The sequence below is a fragment of the Schistocerca serialis genome, chromosome 8, assembly GCF_023864345.2.
Source record: "Schistocerca serialis cubense isolate TAMUIC-IGC-003099 chromosome 8, iqSchSeri2.2, whole genome shotgun sequence".
Classification (NCBI taxonomy): Eukaryota; Metazoa; Arthropoda; class Insecta; order Orthoptera; family Acrididae; genus Schistocerca; species Schistocerca serialis.
Window position 1 is genome coordinate 351,223,975 of NC_064645.1, and position 17,905 is coordinate 351,241,879.

The window sequence follows — 17,905 nt, forward strand, 5'->3', positions numbered from 1 at the left end:
CAGCGACAGGCAACAAGCGGAAAGGTAACGAAGAACATAGCGGCAAGGGAAGTTCTAAGAAGATCACCGCCAGGGCGAGCATCAGTCATCGGGAGTCGGAGTATGCAGGACCGATGACTCGTTACCGGACTAGAAGGACATAACGCCGAGGCACTGTTCTCTTAAGGAGGGAGCAATGTCACAGAAGAAGCCGAGTACCGCAGTCGCCGTAGTGTAGTGTTTATGATACTAGATTGTTGCATGGAGGACCGTGAGTTCAAAACTCACCTGAACTGAAAAATTTTAATTTCTATATTTGGTTCGAGTACATACTAGAAGTATCCACAAATGGCAAGAATCACTGTACTGGAATGTTCTGTAGCTGTATCAGGGTGTATACATAGACAAGGAAAAAAATTCCCGAATTTCCCGGTTAAAAATACACTTTCTCCAGGGTGGAAACAGCTTTTCCCTGTTAATTGGCAGTATTTTTTCTCTCAGAACTGTATAACTTATCAATCCTTTGAATGGTTATGGTTTTATACACGGGCGTAGAATTTCCCGGCACTTTAGAAAACGAAACACCTTTTGGAAAGTTGTTTGATGTGCAGTAACATGTACGCTGCATATTTTCGTATTACGAAAGTATTAATTCGAATTCCACCCAAACACTGCATGTTACTTTCGAGGTTGCGATGTGTATTTTTAAGCCAGTCATAGCTCATGTCACTTGATGTCGCCAGCCGATGACAGCGGATATTCAGAGCTTCGGTCACGTGCTGTAGTCAACCAATAGCAACATCACTGTTAAGTAGAGCGAACACACGAACAGGAAAAGTTAAAGGTTTACATTAATATATATAATGTTGCTACAAGAAAAACAAAGCTTTCACATACAAAAATGGTCTCTAAGGCCAATACACTGCACGAGAACCTAAGGTTTCACATATAATGTTGGTCTTTTATGCATGTACTACATTTTAAGATATATCACACAAATGTGCCAGTAAATTTTTTTTAATAACGACACAAAAGCGTGATCTTCTGGGCTATAAATTCTTCTAAGTGGCTTGTCATCAAAGAGCTGATTTTTAAATGAGTCCCAGATTCCCAGTGAAGTAGGCATCGACCTGATATTAAGCTTTTCAATGTGGTTTCGGGATGTAAATTTCCTTGGGTACCAGTACTTTGTTATTTCATGTCTGGTTCTTTTTTATGGCATTATGGCATAATGCCATAACAATTAATGCTCGACTGTCAGAAAGGTGGAAATAAAATAAAATCTGAAACTAATAACGTATTTTAGCCTTCCGTAATTATGTGAATGTATTTTAATTCACATGATAGCTCCCGGCCAAAGAAATCAATTTTGTTTTCATTTCACTTGAGTGCAGTAGACAAAGAGGAATCAGCAAAATCACTAAATGTTAACACGGGTCACATGAGGACTACCCACTTCCCTATTATAACTCGGACTGCTCTGCGCATCAGACCCATATCTACGATATTTCCAAACCGGGGCATAGTAGATAGTGGCGTCCCTCAAGCGTTTGAGATGGGACGTCAAAAATCTAAAAAAAATCGAATTTTCAAAAATATGTTCGTTTTGTAGCGCACATCATTCTGAAGACTCTGATACATAAAACATACGTGTCTGAGGAATTGTAAGACATGTTATCTCATCTTAAGTGTGCCAAAGTGCAGCGTCACACCTCTTCACACAGCATTCTTCTATCGCACATCACTGTATTTCGGTCTGTGGAATTTAAACGTGTATATTTTGTACTGGATGCCATAAAAAACTATATTCAGGGCAGTGGAAATTAAAATGTCCTATGGTGCCTTCTCCTGCTTCCAGTAGGCCGGTTTGACACCCTGTCCCCCTCTCTTTTTTTTTTTTTAAACTCTTCAGAAAATTTGCACTCTTTATTCCCTATTAGGTAACAACCTGCAGCTTTGTGTGACATAAAATTAAGTATAGGATACATAAAACCAGTAAAGAGAAGAGACAAGCAAGACAGTACAAATTTCTTCAATCCTTAGCTCCTAGAATTTTTTCTCTCTAATCTTGCAACAGATTTACATGGCGTGCTTTCCTTTCTGCGAAAGGATCTGTTACCTCATCAAAGTTCGTCAAACGTTTTGCTACATGAAAAATCAAAATGTCGTAGTCTAATACTGAAAAAGCTGCAATTACAAATAGGCCGAAGACTGGTATGGTTTCTCGACCTGATTACCTATATTTTGTAACTGTCTGCGAGATAAAACAAAATAAGCCTTTATAATACTGCAGCAATTGTAACACATGCCAAATAAAAAAGACTGTTTTGGCAGAAATCGTGATTTTTATAACAAGCAGAATATAATTCACAAAGTACCAATATCAAATGCCTATTAGGCCTACTACAAGCAAAAAGCTTTACATTGGGAAATAGTTTTACACTTCATTCATACGCTCCAGTTTCTCAAGCATGAGATCGAAAAGTAGTAGTGCGAAATTATTATATAAATTTGGAATCGTCATATTCTTCCATAATTTGTGTGATGTCCCCGTTTCTTCTCCTTCCTCGTTCTAACAAACAATCTCGTCATCACTAATTCTGTATCTATTCCTGCCAATGTCAAAGTTTATTCGCCGGTTAACTTCACTAACTCTGCCAGAATCACCAGTTTAGTTACCCGCAATTATTCTCCGGTTAGGCATTGTTACGTGTTCGTACAACACATTGTCCACGCTGCTTCCAGAACAGACCTTAAAGTGGCTGCTAGCCAGAGACTGTACAACTGACCCTTGCAAGTATAGCGATCTGGCCAAAAATTTTCTGTCAAAATTTCATTTTCTTGGATACACCAAGAAGATAATATGTAATCTTTCTCACCTGTTATTCCTGTTAGTCGTTTATTCCCACTCTGGTAGCCTGAATCTATGGATTCGCTGGTAATCGTAACAACGCTAATCATTCGCAAACACAATCAACCGCATAATCAGACAGTGGTTGGCTTTCTTTCGTTCGGCTATACTCCGCTCAGCTCGTATAGCCCCTTTTGTCTGCAGGAAAGTTTATTCGCACTCTGGTAGCCTGAATCTATGGATTCGCTGGTAATCGTAACAACGCTAATCATTCGCAAACACAATCAACCGCATAATCAGACAGTGGTTGGCTTTCTTTCGTTCGGCTATACTCCGCTCAGCTCGTATAGCCCCTTTTGTCTGCAGGAAAGTTTATTTCTAGATGTGACTAGGATTCCACTGACAGAGACATCATGTACACTATGCACGCATTCACAAATCAACTTATGATTCAATCAGAAATCAACTTAGAATGTGTTCAACAATGTTCAAAAACCGACAGGGACACGTTTCAAAGTCATACGAATAATCGATAGACCAATGTGCGCTGGATACAAGACACTTTGTGAAACAAGGTTTATATGAATTTGTCGCCGCCCCCTCCCCCTCCCTCCTGATCCAGGGCTGCTGCGCAATCTGGCAGCTGGGGCGCGCCAGTAAAATTTTTCCCGGTAGCACCTAGCTGCCCCCCCCCCCCCCACTTTTTTTTTTTGCTGTGACTACTTACACATCCAAGAGCCATGTTTCTGTAGCCAGAAGCGGAAGAAGATACTACTCAATTGCGCATGCGCATGATCCCACTCGTAACTGCTAAAACAAATCTAATGTTAACAGTTGTGACGTCACGCTCATCGGAGGCAATTTGTTGTTACGAAGCATTGCATAGTCTTCCTGAAGCCTTTGACACATTTTGCTGTTGGCAGACGCTTGTATGAGCACTGCGTTTTGTTGCTGTATATGGCGCATTTCCTTTGCAATTTAAGTTTTTCTCTCGTTCATGTTTTATTGCTGCAGTATTATTCTGCAGTAGCAGGATACAATAATATCCTTTGTTAGACTATTCAGTCTTACCAGTCAAAATTACAAAAATTTAACTGAGAACAAAAACAATGAAAAATTCCCGAAATTCAAAAAAATTCCCGGATTTTTCCAGGTTTTCTTCCGGTTGTCCCAGGTCGTAGACACCCTGTGTATATATACCGTATGTGTTCTGGCCAGTGACAGTTCGCTCCATGCTCTTGTACGGGCAAGTGCTGAATAAACCTTCGTTACGTGAAGTTAGTGTTTGTCATTCATCTATTTACACCTTCCTCTATGTGACAATATTATGTAGGACTTATCAATTAATAAAAGCATTTTCACAAATATGATAAAGTTCAAAAGTCAAAGAATAAGTAGCTTTCTCGGAGAAAATGTTTTTCCCTAATTCATGTAATATTCCTCAAATCAAAAAATATCTTGTACTACACATTTTGCTACCTATATCCTCCCTCAGCATTCGCGCTACCTACATACTAAACTTCATCAAAATCAATTCAGTGTTTTAGTCACGAAAAGATAACAGAAACACACAATTTTATATTTATAATACTTTAAATTATGTCTTTTTTCGTGATCTGATTTAGATGAAATAAAGCCTGAATGTTGTCCCAAGCTATGCTTGCGTTACTTGAGGAAACCCCATAAAAATTTGTCATTTTTGGAGATTAGTGTGTTCAAACAGACAGTCATGACAGTTTTACAGATATATTAATAGTATAGCTGTGTTTCTTCAGTTTCAGAACTTTTCTAATGTCTAGCAATTAACATTCACCTTATACCACAACCATTCGAACATTCTGTTCAAGAACTCTACCCATGGTTCTTCAACATGTATAGCTTCTGGATGCCATTGCATATGAAAAGTATTTTGAAATTCTCCAGCACTAGGAGCACTAACAGTCAATCCTCAACAAATTGAGGTATGGTGAAGACAACAGCTAGTAACTTTACAAACACTTCATTGTTCCCAGACATCTTTTGCAGTGGCATCCTTATACAGAAGATTCTCACTGTCCTACACCAATTCTCTACTCCAACTATGAATTAAAACTCAATCTTCCAAGAATTAATGTAAATCTTCCAAGAATTACTGTCATTGCCTATATCGGATATACTGTAGTTTCATGCCTAACAAGGACAAAAGTAATCAGGATGTTTTATTTCAAAATGGAAATGGCTGGAACACAAAAACTTGCCACTATTTCTTTTCTATGTCTGAGCAACGTGACATCACGTGGGACAGAAATGTTTCTGTTCAGTTCATACCAGTTCTTCATCTGTCTTTTTGCAACACCAGTGGCTGCATTAGATTAAGAGCATGCTAAGTCAGAGTTACAATTTTCATAGCATTCTCATTTGGTTACCTCCAGTAAGCATTGATCAATTTTGACCAGTTCTGAAATAACTAGCACAGTACGAAAAAGTACTTTTCCCGCCTTCTTGGTGATCAGACGCACAGTTCAGATCTATGGAAAATAATATGTTCTGACTAAGGTATCACATAAACAGAAATGCCCCCACGAACCATGGACGTTGCTGTTGGTGGGGAGGCTTGCGTGCCTCAGTGACACAGACAGCCATACCGTAAGTGCAACAAAAACGGAGGGGTATCTGTTGACGAGGCGAAACTAACAAGTGGTTCCTGAAGAGGGGCAGCAGCCTTTTCAGTAGTTGCGGGGACAACAATCTGGATGATTGACTGATCTGACCATGTAACACTAACGAAAACGGCCTTGCTGTGCTGGTACTGCGAACAATTGAAAGCAAGGGGAAACCACAGCCGTAATTTTTCCCAAGGGCATGCAGCTTTACTGCATGGTTAAATGATGATGACCTCCTCTTGAGTAAAATATTCCGGAGGTAAAATAGTCCCCCATTCAGATCTCCAGGTGGGGACTACTCAAGAGGACGTCATTATCAGGGGAAATAAAACTGTCATTCTACAGATCGGAGTATGAAATGTCAGATCTCTTAATCAGGCAGGCAGGTTAGAAAATTTAAAAAGGGAAATAGATAGGTTAAAGTCAGGTATGGTGGGAATTAGTGAAGTTCGGAGGCAGTAGGAACAAGATTTCTGATCAGGTGAATACAGGGTTATAAACAAAAAATCAAATAGGGGTAATGCAGTAGTAGGTTTAATAATGAATAAAAAAATAGGAATGCGGGTAAGCTATGACAAACAGCATAGTGACCGCATTATTGTGGCCAAGATAGACACGAAGTCCATGCCTACCATAGTAGTACAAATTTATATGCCAACTAGCTCCGTAGATGACGAAGAGATTGATGAAATGTAAGATGAGATAAAAGAAATTATTCAGATAGTGAAGGGAGACGAAAATTTAATAGCCATGGGTGATTGAAATTTGACAGTAGGAAATGGAAGAGAAGGAAACGTAGTAGGTGAATATGGATAGGGGGGTAAGAAATGAAAGAGGAAGCCGCCTGGTAGAATTTTGCACAGAGCATAACTTAATCATAGCTAACACTTGGTTCAAGCATGAAAGAAGGTTGCATACATCGAAGAACCCTGGAGATACTGGAAGGTTTCAAATAGATTATATAATGGTAAGACAGAGATTTAGGAACCAGGTTTTAAATTGTACAGCATTTCCAGGGGCAGATGTGGACTCTGACCACAATCTATTGGTTATGAACTGTAGATTAAAACTGAAGAAACTACAAAAAGGTGGGAATTTAAAGATATGGGACTTGGACAAACTGACAGAACCAGAGGTTGTAGAGAGTGGGACTTGGACAAACTGACAGAACCAGAGGTTGTAGACAGTATCAGGGAGAGCATTAGGGAACGATTGACAGGAATGGGGGAAAGAAACACAGTAGAAGAAGAATGGGTAGCTTTGAGGGATGAAATAGTTAAGGCAGCAGAGGATCAAGTAGGTAAAAAGATGAGGGCTAGTAGAAATCCTTGGGTAACAGAAGATATATTGAATTTAATTGATGAAAGGAGAATATATAAAAATGCAGTAAATGAAGCAGGCAAAAAGGAATACAAACGCCTAAAAAATGAGATCGACAGGCAGTGCAAAATGGCTAAGCAGGGATGGCTAGACGACAAAGGTAACAATGTAGAGGCATATCTCACTAGGGGTAAGATAGATACTGCCTACAGGAAAATTAAAGAGACCTTTCGAGAAAAGAGTTCTAAGCAAAGAAGGGATAGCAGAAAAAAGTGGAAGGAGTATATGGAGGACCTATACAAGGGCGATGTCCTTAGGACAATATTATGGAAATGGAAGAGGATGTAGATGAAGAGGAAATGGGAGATATGATGTTGTGTGAAGAGTTTGACAGAGCACTGAAAGAGCTGAGTCAAAACAAGGTCCTGGAAGTAGACAACATTCCATTAGAACTACTGACAGCCTTGGGAGAGCCAGCACTCACAAAACTCTACCATCTGGTGAGCAAGACGTATGAGACAGACGAAATACCCTCAGACTTCAAGAAGAATATACTGATTCCAATCCCGAAGAAAGCAGGTGTTGTCAGATGTGAAAATTACCGAACTATCAGTTTAATAAGTCACTGCTGCAAAACACTAACGCGAATTCGTTACAGACGAATGGAAAAACTGGTAGAAGCCGACCTCGGGGAAGTCTTCCGAAGTAAGAGTGATTTCAGGTGTGCCGCGAGGGAGTGTCGTAGGACCACTGCTATTCACAATATACATAAATGACCTTGTGGATAACATCGGAAATACACTGAGGCTTTTTGTGAACGATGCTGTAGTATATAGACACGTTGTATCATGGAAAATTGTACTGAAATGCAGGAGGATCTGCAACGAGTTGATGCATGGTGCAGGGAATGGCAATTGAATCTCAACGTAGACAAGTGTAATGTGCAGCAAATACACAGAAAGAAAGATCCTTTATCATTTAGCTACAATATAGTGGGTCAGCAATTGGAAGTAGTTAATTCCATAAATTATCTGGGAGTAGGCATTAGGAGTGATTTAAAATGGAATGACCATAAAAAATTAATCATCAGCAAAGCAGATGCCAGACTGAGATTCATTGGAAGAATCCTACGGAAATGCAATCCGAAAACAGAGGAAGTAGGTTACAGTACACTTGTTCACCCACTGCTTGAATACTGTTCACCAGTGTGGATCCGTACCAGACAGTGTTGATGGAAGAGATAGAAAAGATCCAATGGAGAGCTGTGCGCTTCGTTACAGGATCAGTTAGTAATTGCGAAAGCGTTACGGAGATGATAGATAAACTCCAGTGGAAGACTCTGCAAGAGAGACACTCAGTAGCCCGGTACGGGCTTTTGTTGAAGTTTCGAGAACATACCTTCACCGAGGAGTCAAGCAGTATATTGCTCCCTCCTATGTATATCTCACGAAGAGACCATGAGGATAAAATCTGAGACATTAGAGCCCACACAGAGGCATACTGACAATCTTTCTTTCCACGAACAATACGAGACTGGAATAAAAGGGAGAACCGATAGAGGTACTCAAAGTACCCTCCGTCAAGCATCGTCAGGTGGCTTGCGGAGTATGGATGTAGAAGTAGATGTAGAAGATCAGTTTGGATTCCGTAGAAATGTTGGAACATGTGAGGCAATACTGACCCTACGACCTATCTTAGAAGATAGATTAATGAAACACAAACCTATGTTTCTAGCATTTGTTTAGAGACAATGTTGACTAGAATACTCTCTTTTGAATTCTGAAGGTGGCAGGAGTAAAATACAGGGAGCGAAAGGCTACTTACAATTTGTACAGAAACCAGATGGCAGTTATAAGAGTCGAGGGGCATGAAAGGGAAGCAGTGGTTGGGAAGAGAGTGAGACAGGGTTGTAGCCTATCCCCGATTTTATTCAATTTGTACATTGAGCAAACAATAAAGGAAACAAAAGAAAAATTCGGAGTAGTTATTAAAAATCCATGGAGAAGAAATAAAAACATTGAGGTTCGCGATGACATTGTAATTCTGTCAGAGACAGCAAAGGACCTGGAAGAGCAGTGGAACAGAACGGACAGTGTCTTGAAAGGAGGATACAAGATGAACGTCAACAAACGTAAAACGAGGATAATGGAATGTAGTCACATTAACTCCGGTGATGCTGAGGTAATTAGATTAGGTAATGAGACACTTAAAGTAGTAAATGAGTTTTACTATTTGGGGAGCAAAATAATTGATGATGGTCGAAGTAGAGAGGATATAAAACGTAGACTGGGAATGGCAAGGAAAGCGTTTCTGAAGAAGAGAAATTTGTTAACATCGAGTATAGATTGAAGTGTCAGGAAGTCTTTTTCGAAAGTATTTGTATCGTTTAGGCACACAAGCCTCCCCACCAATGGCAAGGTCCATGGTTCATGGACAAATATAATGAAAAGCCTGTTACTTGGTTTTTATGACAGACACAAATCAGGAATGTCAACTCTGCCCACTGACTGCAGTGGGAAGTACTTGATAGTCACTTTACAATATTTTAAACAGTTCTCAGCAAGAAAGCCAACATGTTATTAATTGCTACCAGAATCTCAAATTGTTTTGCAAGTTTCACCTGTGAATGATTTACTGTACCTTCAGTCTTCAGGTTCCACAGAGTCACAGCATATGATATTACCACTGTATGAGATTTTCTTGCATCTTCCTCCTTACACATTATCTAAATTAAGACTGAGTGTATAACAGAACACCATGGTAAGAGCTGATGTTTCACTCACTTGACACTCATCCAAGATGCGATCCTCTGTATCAATGTCAGCATCATGTGACCAAGAGATCCCTGGAAGCAGCAACATAGAGTTTGAAGTCTCTGCTTCCTTTATTTCAAATGTTTTGTTTTGTGTGCACAAAACAGCACTTTCTTCTTTCCCTCCACGAAGAACTAAACTGAAAAGCAAAACCACAAACTGAAGATTACTAGGTAATAAATATGTTGGACAGGTGTGAAGAAAATAAGAGAATAACAAGCAAGTTACATTTTATAGAAAGTACAGAATCATACATTTCAAAGATGTAACTCAAGAATCACAAATAAAAGAACGATGATCATCAATGATCATCGTTCAGGTTTGTCATACAGCTGTCAACTTTAGATATGATGGTTAAGACAAAAATCTAGAGAAATCATTAATACTTAAAAATGGCATATTTCACTTTCTTCCCCAAATGACATATACAGCATCCTGACATTCCAACTGTATAAATCTTACAATCACTAATGCTACAGCAAAAAGTATTAAATACAGTACTGTGAGTGAAAATGATCTGAAGCATTTGCCAGGCACTTAACCCTTGACCAGGTGCACTTTTGTAAAAAGTACAACAGCAGTGGTTTTTATGACCTATCAATGCCTTAAGGGGCTCCGGAATGCCCTATACTTGCAATGTTAAAATAACGCTTATAAATTACATTTTTCCTCACAAAGTATTTGAGGTAGAAAGTTGAACTTTTTACAGATTATTTATTGGAACATGGGCTACAACTTAACACAGGGATTTTACAAAATTTTAGTTCAGTTATTAAAGATAATTTTTTTTCAATTGTAATGAAAATTCACAACATTTTTTTGCAATTTTTTATTTATATATTCAAAAATATACAGTTTTTTGGAAAAAGGCTGTGTTAAATTATGCAGAAGGTACTGTGTAACATTTACTGAAAGTTTGAAACAAATATGTTTGGAAGATCCTTAGAAAACATGTAATTAGTATGATAAAATAAAAGTTTTGGGAATCGAGCGACAAAGATTCAATTAACTTTTTAGTGCATTCCAGGTCCATAGGATGGATTATCTTCATCCTCTACAAACTCCTCCTCCAGTTTCCTCTTGTTCCTCCTCCTGTTTACTCTTGCTTGTATTTCTAGACTCTTTACAGCCCTGTCTGCAGCCCGAAGGCGTTCCTTGTCTAAAGCAAGCATCGCTCGTTGTTGTGTTCGTAGATTTTGCTACCATTTTCTTCAGTTGCAGTTACTGCAACACTGTTCCAAAAGGTGGTCATGTATGAACACTTATCACATTTCAGTTGTATTTCACTAGCAAGTCCTACGTGCTTTATTATGGAGAGTTCCAGACCAACTTCACTACAAAGAATACATCTTACACAGTTTGAAAAAATTCCTTTGAGAACCGACATATCAAATATTTCATTCACATCCGATTCGCCCATAAAACATTCATAGTTTTCACTCATTGAACCAAGCTTCTTCTTTCCCACTTTGACTGCTATGGGCAGGTGTACTTGAGAGGTTAGGTTCACTCACTTGGTTATCGTCTTTATTGTTTACAGTAATAACACATACCTTTGGCTTTCCAACATTTCTCCTTTTCTTAAAAGCCTTCAGAGGATTTCTAATAACTTTACTTTTACTCATTATTATACTTCAACAAAACAGAGACTCAAGAAACAGAATTAATTACGAATATTTTCGAGATAACGACAGAGTAAATAAACATGAAACAATCGACAATCACACCAGCGATATATATTGAACCATCACAGGTTAGCCACAACACATACTTTATCTCACATCACTAAAATGTACCTGATGAACACGGACGTTAATAATAACACCATTTGACAGCAGTTTAACAGCGTCACAGTGGGTCACGCCCATGTAGAACACATTTCAAAACAAATTTAAAAATAGTTGTAGTCTTCGGAATTGAATAAATTATATATCTATTAAAAGGTAATAGTCTGCAGATTCAGAAAACGCAAAAAAGTAAAAATTGAACTTTTCATGATTTTGAGCCTTTCCAGAGCCCCTTAACCTTGAGCTATTGCACCACTGCTTCCATGTATTCCACCATGTTGACACTTTTTTGACAATTTAAAGTGACTTCAGTTTCTTTGGTTAGCTTTCTCAGTTTGTTTTCTAAATTGTAAGCAACAAGGTGTCAAAAATTGCAAAAAGTACAATGACAGTTGCAAGCTTTGTACCAGCAGTCAACATGGAGAGGTAAATATAATAAAAAGTTAACTATACTTATCATAGTTGTTTATTTTGTTTTATTGCACATTAAATGTTAATTCAGTTATACTGGCATCTGAGTTTACTTATTCATTTCATCTTGTTTGGTGTTTTATTTCAGTTTGAAGGATGTATCAGACGAGGAAATTCGCAAACTATTCCAAGAAAGTGCTAATGAGTTCTATCCAGACTTTTCAGACCTGGAGGAAAGTGAAGTGGATTTGAGTGATGCTAACACTGAATATGATGACCATGACAGTGAATTTCAACTTGAAGGTGAGCATGGTGAGGATCTAAAGAGAGAGAGCAGATGTGCGGGAGTTCTTTATTCGAAAAGACAAAGTTATGCATTGGTGTAAAAGTGAGTGTGCTAAAACATCAAAACTCTAGAGAAAAAACACTGTGCAAATTCTACCAGGTCCAATGAGAAATGTGATGGATATAACTGATGAAGTTAGTGCTTTTCTGAAAATTGTATATAAATGCACAGCAAGATACGCATCAATTTTGCACGAAAGAGATACTAAAGTGACATCAAGACACAAAATGATGGCTGTGTTTGGGATTCTTTTTACGGTTGGAACAAGAAAAGGTCATTATGCTAATGTACTGAACACTGGGCAGCTGATGTAACAGGAATGCAACTGTTTAGGACTGCAGTGGGTTACAAAAGGCTTTCATTTCCTCTACGCTATATGCATTTTAATGGTGTGGAAATGAGGATCATCAGGAGAAAGCTGATAAGTTGCCTTCAATTAATACAGTATTGGACACTTTTGTTACTGTCAAAGTTCTTACAGTCTGAGTGAATTCACCACAACAGACAAAATGTGTCACCCTTTCAGAGGCTGCTGGGGATGGATTCAGTACATACCCAGCAAACCAGCTAAATATGAGATAAAAATGTTTGCACTATGTGATGCAAAAACATCTTATTGCAGTAATCTGGGGGTTTACTGCAGCATGCAACCAGAAGAGCAATATCAGGTGTCTAATGCTCCTGAGGACATTGTGAAAAGACTTGTGTAGCCTATATAAAACTATGACTGGAGTGTTGCAATTGATGATTGGAACACAAGTTACTTCCTTTCTGCATATCTGCTGCAGACAAAAATCACCTGCATTGGTAAAATCAGGAAGAACAGGCATGAAATTCCTCCAGGATTTCTCCCAAGCAAAACAAGAGCAACTGGAAGTGTAATGTTTGGATTTCAGGAGGATAAGATCTTAGTTTCAAATGCTAATACCTAGTTTCAAAGGTTCCTCGCTTAAACCATGTTATCAAACATTTATTTACTATGCATAACATGGTGGCAGATGATGAAGAAACAAACAAACCTGAAATCATAGCTGACTACATGACAAAAGGTGGAGTTGATGCTGTAGACAAAATGTGTGCCTGTTAGTCAGTTTCAAGAATTACAAGGAGATGGCCAGTAGCTTCTTTTTTTTTAACAGTGCTGGAATTAATTCACAAATATTGTTTTTGTTCACAAAGCCCGAGTTAACTTCACAATGAAGTATTTATCTCAAGATGCTACCAGAAGTACCTAGAACTCAGCTTAAATCCTTGTCAGCCAATTCTCACCATATTTCATAAAATTCTAGTGGTCAACTGGTGAAGCATTTGCAACAAAGTGCCATCTACATCTACATACATACTCCACAAGCCATCGTAAGGTGCATGGTGGAGGGTACACTGTATCACAACAAGTAATTTCCTTTCCTGTTCCCCTTGCTGATAAAGCAAGGGAAATCCGATTATCTGTAAGCCCCCATATGTGCCCTTTCTTGTATCTGATATGTGTGGTCCTTACAAAAAATGTACGGATGCAGCAATAGGATTGTTCTGCAGTCAACTTCAAATGCCAATTCTCTAAAATTTCTCAATCATGTTCTTCCACAAAAAGAATGTCATCTTTCGTCTAGGGATTCCCATTTGAGTTGCCCAAGCATCTCTATAGCACTTGCATGTCATTTGAACCCACCAGTAACAAATCTAGCAGCCCACCTCTTCAATACCTTTCTCTAATCCGACCTGGTGCAGCTCCCAAACACTATCAGTACTCAAGAACAGGTTGTACCAGCATGCTATAAGCAGTCTCCTTTACAGATGAACCACAATTTCCTAATATTTTCTCAATATAGTCAACCATTCACGTTCCCTACCATAATCCTCACATGCTCATTTCATTTCATAAAGCTTTGCAATGTTACACCTAGATATTTAATCAATGTAACTATGTCAAACAGAACACTACTAATACTGCATCCAGATATTACAGTTTCTTTTTCCTACTCATCGGCAATAACCTACATTTTTCCTACATTTAGAGCTAAGTGACATTCATGACACCAACTAGAAATTTTGTCTAAGTCATCTTGTATCATCCTACAGTCACTCATCTTTGACCTCTTCCCATACATCACAGCATCATCAGGAAAGACCTGAAGATTGCTGCCCACCATGTCTGCCAGATAATTTACTATATAGAAAATGATAGTGGTCATATCACATTTCCCTGGGGCACTCCAGACGATACCCTTGTCTCTCATGAACACTCACTGTCAAGGACAACATACTGGATTCTGTTATTTAAGAAGTCTTCGAGCACTGACATATCTGGGAACCTATTTAAAATGCTCGTACCTTCCTTAAAGGTCTGTAGCAGGGTACTATGTCAAATGCTTTTCGGAAATCTAGTAATATGGAATCTGCCCATTGCCCTTCATCCATAGTTCACAGTGTATCATTTGAGAACAGAGTAAACTCTGTTCACATTGGGACAGCATCTGTTACTGCTGAGTAGTTGCTCTTCCAAACAGCATCCTGTATCAGCATACCAGTCATCCTGTATTAGCATACCAGTTGTGTCTTTACCTGCAGTTACATGTACTTTAGGTACTAGGACTATGCATGGCTCTGTTTAAAAAGCATAGCTTGATATAGTCATAGGGGCAAGCCACGCATGTCTGCTAACATGCCCCGCAGCTAATTTGCTGCAAATAATAACCTGCAGCTGTGATCCTGCAGTCAAACAGCCTATGCATGGACAATAATTGCAAGTTAATAAAATACACAGAAATACAAAATAAAAGTTAAAACTAGGGATCTATTCTAATGTCTATAATTGATGTATATGACAGAAAATTATGTTGAACAATGTTTAGTCAAGAAAAGACATTACAAATAAATGAGAAATGGTTTTACAATACTCAACTAAAAAAAGACAGATAGAAAATGCCCTTATCAAATGCAGTTAAGTTATGTTAAGAGCATTACAAGGATATTAGCAAATTTCCCAGACTAAACAGTTATCAACGATACAAGAAAACTAAGTCCATTTTGTAAGTGTTCCGCTACACTCTGCTTTTTCACTGGTTGAAGGCCATCCCCACCGCAAATACATCTTTCTTACACATTACACATGATTTGATTCAGTATGACCACTTTCCAGATGAAATTAATATATTACAACAATATTTAGATAAATAAATGTTATAAATATTCAGTCTCACTCAGATACTTCACAATAATTACAAATTAAGGTTTGTGCACAGTGCTTTTGCGCAAGTGCGCTCACATTAAATGACAATCAATTCTCTCTCACTATTGTTTAAACAATTATTTATGCTTTCTTAATAGAAGCGTCTTTTCATTTTCTTTTCAGTTGTAGTGTCAGCTAACACATGCAATTGACCTCTTTTAAATTAGCACACTTTTTGCAATCATTATTTAAATGAAGATACTGGCAGAACCGTAAACTGTTCATTAAATAAATACACAAATATGACAAAACGTGAAGTATACATGCTGTGTTCATTTGCTGTGTAAATGTGGAGAATACTACGTTCTGACAAACATTTTCATAGTGAAAAAGATGTAAAAGACATCATAAATCAATAAATAAAACAAATACAGATATGCAGATTTCAGCAATTATAGCTATAGTGCAATGCTATCATCTGAGATATTGTTTGTTGAAATCAAAAAAAGCAATTAAAAGTTGTTAATTCAGAGGTTCACTGTGTATAGCTTGTTCACTGTGAAATATTAACTTTTACATTTTTAAACTTACTGAGATATTGCTGTGTCACTGGATGAGCCTCAATTTCTGAGATCGCATCTGAATTCAGATTCGCTTTAATATGTAAGTGTGCTTTACTGTCGAAGTTCAAAGAACTTTAAGTCAGCAATCTTTAAGACTGTCTGACACTCCCCCATTTCTTGGAGGATTGTCTGTTCTAAGTGACCTTCCATTGCCAAAATTCCCTGTACTGGCATTAACCTACATCCGGTCCTTTGCTTATGCACCTGACTCAACTGGAGAGCGGCCGTGGTGGCCCCACACAGCTTCACAAACAAATTCACTTTACCTTGTACCAATTCTAGGCAGCCACTTAGCTCAGCTAGTTACACACAATGTTACAACATGAGCAATGTTTTCTAAAACTGAGCTGATTCGTGGACATAAGCTTTTCGATCTCTAGGAAATTTATTACATTCAAACTCAAATAGCTCTAGGATTTTGCAGCAAATTGATGTTCAGGATATTTGTCTGTAATTTTGCAGATCCATTCTTTTACCCTTCTTATACACAAGGGTCATCTGGACTTCTTTCCAGTTGCTTGGGACTTCATGCTGGGTGAGAGATTCATGACAAATGCAAGCTAACTAAGGCGCCAATGCAGTACAGTACTCTTTGTAGAGCCAAACCGGGATTCCATCCAGACCTGGCAAAGTATTTGTTTCCAACTCCTTCAGTTGTTTCTCTACACCAGGGATGCTTATTGCTATATCATCTACACAGGACTCTGTGAGATGATCAAATGATGGTATGTTTGTATGATTCTCCTGGGTGAACGATTTCTTAAATATGGAATTTAAAAGTTTGGCTTTTGTTTTACTATCTTCAACTGCCAAACCAGACAGGTCAACAGGTGACTGGATGGAAGTCTTAGATCCGCTTAGCAATTTTACAGAGGACCAGAACTTTCCCAAGTTCTTGGCCTGATCTTTTCCTAAGGTATAAAAGTGGTAGTTGCTGTGTGCTTTCCACATGTATCTTTTCACAGGCACGCAAATCTTCACTAACTTTGTCTGTTGTCATTTGCATATTCTCTTTAGAACCAAGAGTGCGACTGCCTTTACTTCCTCAGCATTTTCCAAATTTTGTTGCTAAACCACAATGGGTCTTTCCTGTCCTTAATCTACTTACTAGGCATACACTTGTCCAGAGCACGATTTATAAGCTGTTTAAATTTTGCCCATAGTTCCTGTACGTCCATCATAGTGGAACTAAATGACTGCAATTCATTGTCTAAGTGAGATGTTAGCATCTGCTTATCTGCTCTTTCTAGCAGAAACACTCTCCTAACCTTCTTGACTCTCTCTCTCTCTCTCTCTCTCTCTCTCTCTCTCTCACCATAGTTGCTATAATGATGTCATGATCACTAATCCCTGTTTCTATACGGACATTGTCGATAAGCTCTGGCCTATTTGTAGCTACAAGATCAAAGACATTCCCACTGCATGTGGGCCGCCAAACCAGCTGCTCAAGACAGTTTTCAGGAAAATGTGTTCAAAAGTACTTCAAAAGATTGTCTATCTGCACTCCCTGCAATGAATACATTACTCGATTGATTGATTGATTAACGAGGGGGGGGGGGGGGGGTGTTTATGGAACTAACCAGTGATGTCATCAGTCCCGTGATTCCAAAGTTACTTGTGGAAGAGAGAGGGACCACTAAACGTGAACGGATCCAGTCAGAGGAGTCAAATTATACCCAATGAATTTAAAACGCAGAGTAGAAGGCATAAAAGGGTGGACTAAATCTAAAAACTGGAAAAAACGGAGGTGTAAAAGGACAGTCTCTCCTTGGGGGAGTGGTCAGGGGTCCCAGAAAAAAAAAGAGGACCTAACCACAACCACCCTGCCCCTGCTCCAGAAGTAAAGTTAATCCTTATATCTGAAAATAAAACCCACTTCCATGGAGGTGAACTGAGGACCAGTTCAACCATCCGTTAACTGTCCAAGAGGAGCAGAAGTAGTAGTGCCAAACCACAGTAGTCTC

General features: G+C 38.6%; 1 protein-coding gene across 4 annotated transcripts in view; it reads right to left on the minus strand.

The window, feature by feature from the left end:
* LOC126416643 (sister chromatid cohesion protein DCC1) overlaps nucleotides 1-17,905 on the minus strand; it is a 108,490-nt gene that overhangs the window by 69,153 nt on the left and 21,432 nt on the right. For all 4 annotated transcript variants that reach the window (XM_050084432.1, XM_050084436.1, XM_050084435.1 and 1 more), the window contains one exon: nucleotides 9,576-9,744. In XM_050084432.1, coding sequence (XP_049940389.1) covers nucleotides 9,576-9,744 — 169 coding nt within the window. The remainder of the gene's footprint in view (nucleotides 1-9,575; nucleotides 9,745-17,905) is intronic.